Below are 3,134 nucleotides of genomic sequence, written 5' to 3'. Positions count from 1 at the left end.
ATGTCCAGAAAAAAAATCCCGATAAATTATTTTCCTCTCTAATGTTACAATTAATTCTGGAATTTTTGATGTGGGGTATGTGTGCATATTTTAATTAGTTATTTTTTAATTACTGTTAAGTTTGACGGGAAGAATTGTCAGCATGCGTAAAATGATATTCAGTCACTTTTTTTTTTCCCTAAATCAGCATTTGTGTCCTATTCCTGCGGGACCGACCAGAGAAAACGAAACCCACTGGAGTCATCAGCCACTTGTCAGATATCAGCTTCAGGGAATCTGTCTTTGATCAGCTTTGTGCGTTACAAAAAGGTGTTGCTGCATGGAAGGAAAAATACGGGAAGGCTTTGTTTTGCCATTCTGCCTGTTGAAAATACTCACACTTTTTATTTCTTCCTTGCAGAGATTCTGAAGGACCTGGATGATTACTATGAAAAATTTAAACGAGAGACAGATGCTGTGCAGAAGAGGAGAATGTTGCACTGCATCCAGAGAGCCTTGATTCGGAGTCAGGAACTAGGGGATGAGAAGATCCAAATCGTCAGTCAGATGGTGGAGCTCGTTGAGAACAGAACGAGGCAAGTGGACAGCCACGTGGAACTGTTTGAGACCTGTCAAGAGACTAATGACACCACTGGAAACAGCGGGAAAGCCAGCCAAGATAAGTCAAAGAACGAGACAATCGCGCAGGCTGAAAAGCCCAACAACAAGAGGTCAAGGAGGCAAAGGAACAACGAGAATCGAGAAAATGCCTCAAATAATCATGATCATGATGACATCACCTCAGGAACTCCAAAGGAGAAGAAAGCAAAGACATCCAAGAAGAAGAAACGATCTAAGGCAAAAGCAGAGAGGGAAGCTTCTCCCCCTGACCTTCCTATTGACCCTAACGAGCCAACATATTGCTTGTGCAACCAAGTCTCCTATGGAGAAATGATAGGATGCGATAATGATGAGTGCCCCATCGAGTGGTTTCACTTTTCCTGTGTGGGACTCAATCATAAACCAAAGGGCAAATGGTACTGCCCCAAATGTAGAGGAGAAAACGAGAAAACTATGGACAAGGCATTGGAGAAGTCTAAAAAAGAAAGGGCCTACAACAGGTAGTTTGTAGACTTTTCGTAGCGAATAAAAACAGAACCACCAAACCAGTGTATTTATTGTCAGTGTCACCTTTGTTGAGGTGAAAGGATTGTAAAATGTATATTTTTAAAGGAGGTTTAAAACTGAACCATTCCTGTTACAGGGACGGCAATAAGCAATTTTGGTTTTCATTTGGTAAACTGTAACAAGAATGTGGTCTGTGGACCAATGTATTCCAAAAGTAAAGCTATAAGAGTTTAAACTGAGTATTTGGGTGGGATTTAAACGATAAATTAATACTCCCCTTGTTTCCCTTTTCTTTCAGTGCTGGTAGCACTCTACCCATTAAAATTTTGATGACAAATATCTCTGCAATGTAATTTTGTTTTCTTTAATGAAAAATATTATTTACCTTTTGGCCAAAATTGTTCAATGATTGAGCAATCTGGTTGTATCTGAATAAAGCTGCAGTACATTACAAATATAACTTCTTTCAGCGGTAAGCAGTGTAAGAGCAAATAAAAGGAGGGTAAAATTTGGTTCCTGCTACAAAGTGTCAGTATAACAGTTCCCTAGCAAGAGTTTAAATAGGCTTAGAGGATTATTTTTAAAAAAAAAATAAAAGTTAATGGTTAAATTTTACACAACAAATATTTTATATGCTGGCCAGATACCACAAGGGCCATTTTAAAATGATTGAATATGTTTTATATTTAACCAGGAAGTGGTTTAGTAATGAGACTTCACATAAATGAAGCTTTATACGGTCACAGATAGTAGTGTAGCAATCCTTAATTTGTTTAAGTTGTATAAATGTACATTTTAAAGTGGAGTTGCACTTACTGTATTATACTTGGAAATGCAGCCAAATGCCATTGTGTAACCAATGTGCATTTCCTGCCGTATGTATGAAAATTGTACAGCTGTGATACTAAGAAATAAATGAAACAACTTTGACAGTTTGCTTCTTTAGCAATCCCGTTTAATGATCATTCATATAGCTTAAAAAAAAAAGGAAGTTTGTATTTAACCTCAGCAGCTCCAGCAAGCTGCTGCTTGGAAGCCTGAAACTGTTGTAGTGGTAACCAAATTGCAGTCGTGATAAGGAATCTCCATAGACCGTGTGGCCAGCAAGGTTGCAGGAGAGCCAAAATAGCATTTTATTTTCCATCCAAATCCACTCTTTTTGTGCTTGCAGTCACTCCCAGACCCAGACATTTGTCTAAAATGGTGGTCTTGCTCAGTTGTTTTCATGCTTTTACATTATGCATATAAATTATTCCATGTTTGTTGCCAGCAGAAAGACCTTTTGCATTACAGCGTTTTCAAAGTATTACTGCAGCTATTCCAGGGTAGGCGCTTCTGTTCTTCATGGTGGCCTCACACAAAAATGCACTAGCTGTGGCTGATGTGCTGCATGTTGGGTTACATACCCAGACCCTCTGTGGCTTAGCTTTGTAGCAAAGCTTCCTCAGACTGTTGCCTTCACCTGCATGGCTGGAGGGACCAATGTGGCTGAGCTGATTTCGTCTCCTCATCCCCCTGCGGGCCTTCACTGCAAGTGAGAAGGGGATGGGACCAGCAGTAAGAAGGCTGTGGATGCAAAGGTGGTGAAATCTGGTGGGTCAGACAAAAGCCTTGTGAGGATGTGGGAGGCTGGGGTTGGGGTTTTTTTGGAACACAGCATTCTCTTGGAATTTATAATTGTGTTGTTTTGCTTCTATACCACTGAAGTGATGCTGCTCTTTCCTGATGTCTTCCAGCAGGTCTTTCTGCTGGGGGAGACAAGGTTTTGGATCCAGTTGAACATGAGGCAGTTGAAGGGGATCAGCGTTCTATAAAGATGTACTTAAGAGCCCCAAGATGCACTGCATCACGTTGCACAGATATTTCCTGCCAGACAGGCATAATCACAGTGACAAGCAGAAGTCCTGTTTTACTTCTGAATAGGTACACTAAGCGTGTGTGCATGTGCCTTGGTGTTTCCAGTCACTGTTACACCATCCTTGCCCTGGGCAAACAACCACTCCAAATCACATCTGCTTCTGAGGTGG

At 40.7% G+C, this 3,134-nt stretch overlaps 1 protein-coding gene across 1 annotated transcript; it reads left to right on the top strand.

Annotated features, from left to right (window-relative positions):
- Positions 1 to 399: 399 nt before the first annotated feature.
- Positions 400 to 2,037, top strand: ING1 (inhibitor of growth family, member 1). Its single transcript, XM_010019477.1, has one exon. The coding sequence runs from the start codon at positions 472 to 474 to the stop codon at positions 1,102 to 1,104; it is 633 nt and encodes a 210-aa protein (XP_010017779.1). The 5' UTR covers positions 400 to 471; the 3' UTR covers positions 1,105 to 2,037.
- Positions 2,038 to 3,134: the final 1,097 nt, after the last annotated feature.

Source organism: Nestor notabilis, unplaced genomic scaffold, assembly GCF_000696875.1.
Source record: "Nestor notabilis isolate BGI_N333 unplaced genomic scaffold, ASM69687v1 scaffold9968, whole genome shotgun sequence".
Classification (NCBI taxonomy): domain Eukaryota; kingdom Metazoa; phylum Chordata; class Aves; order Psittaciformes; family Psittacidae; genus Nestor; species Nestor notabilis.
Note: the sequence above shows the minus strand (reverse complement) of the source record. Positions and strands in the feature narration are given on the sequence as shown.

Excerpts from the sequence above, each read along its gene's own strand:
- ING1 (XM_010019477.1), top strand. The coding sequence starts at position 472 with ATGTTGCACTGCATCCAGAGAGCCTTGATTCGGAGTCAGGAACTAGGG.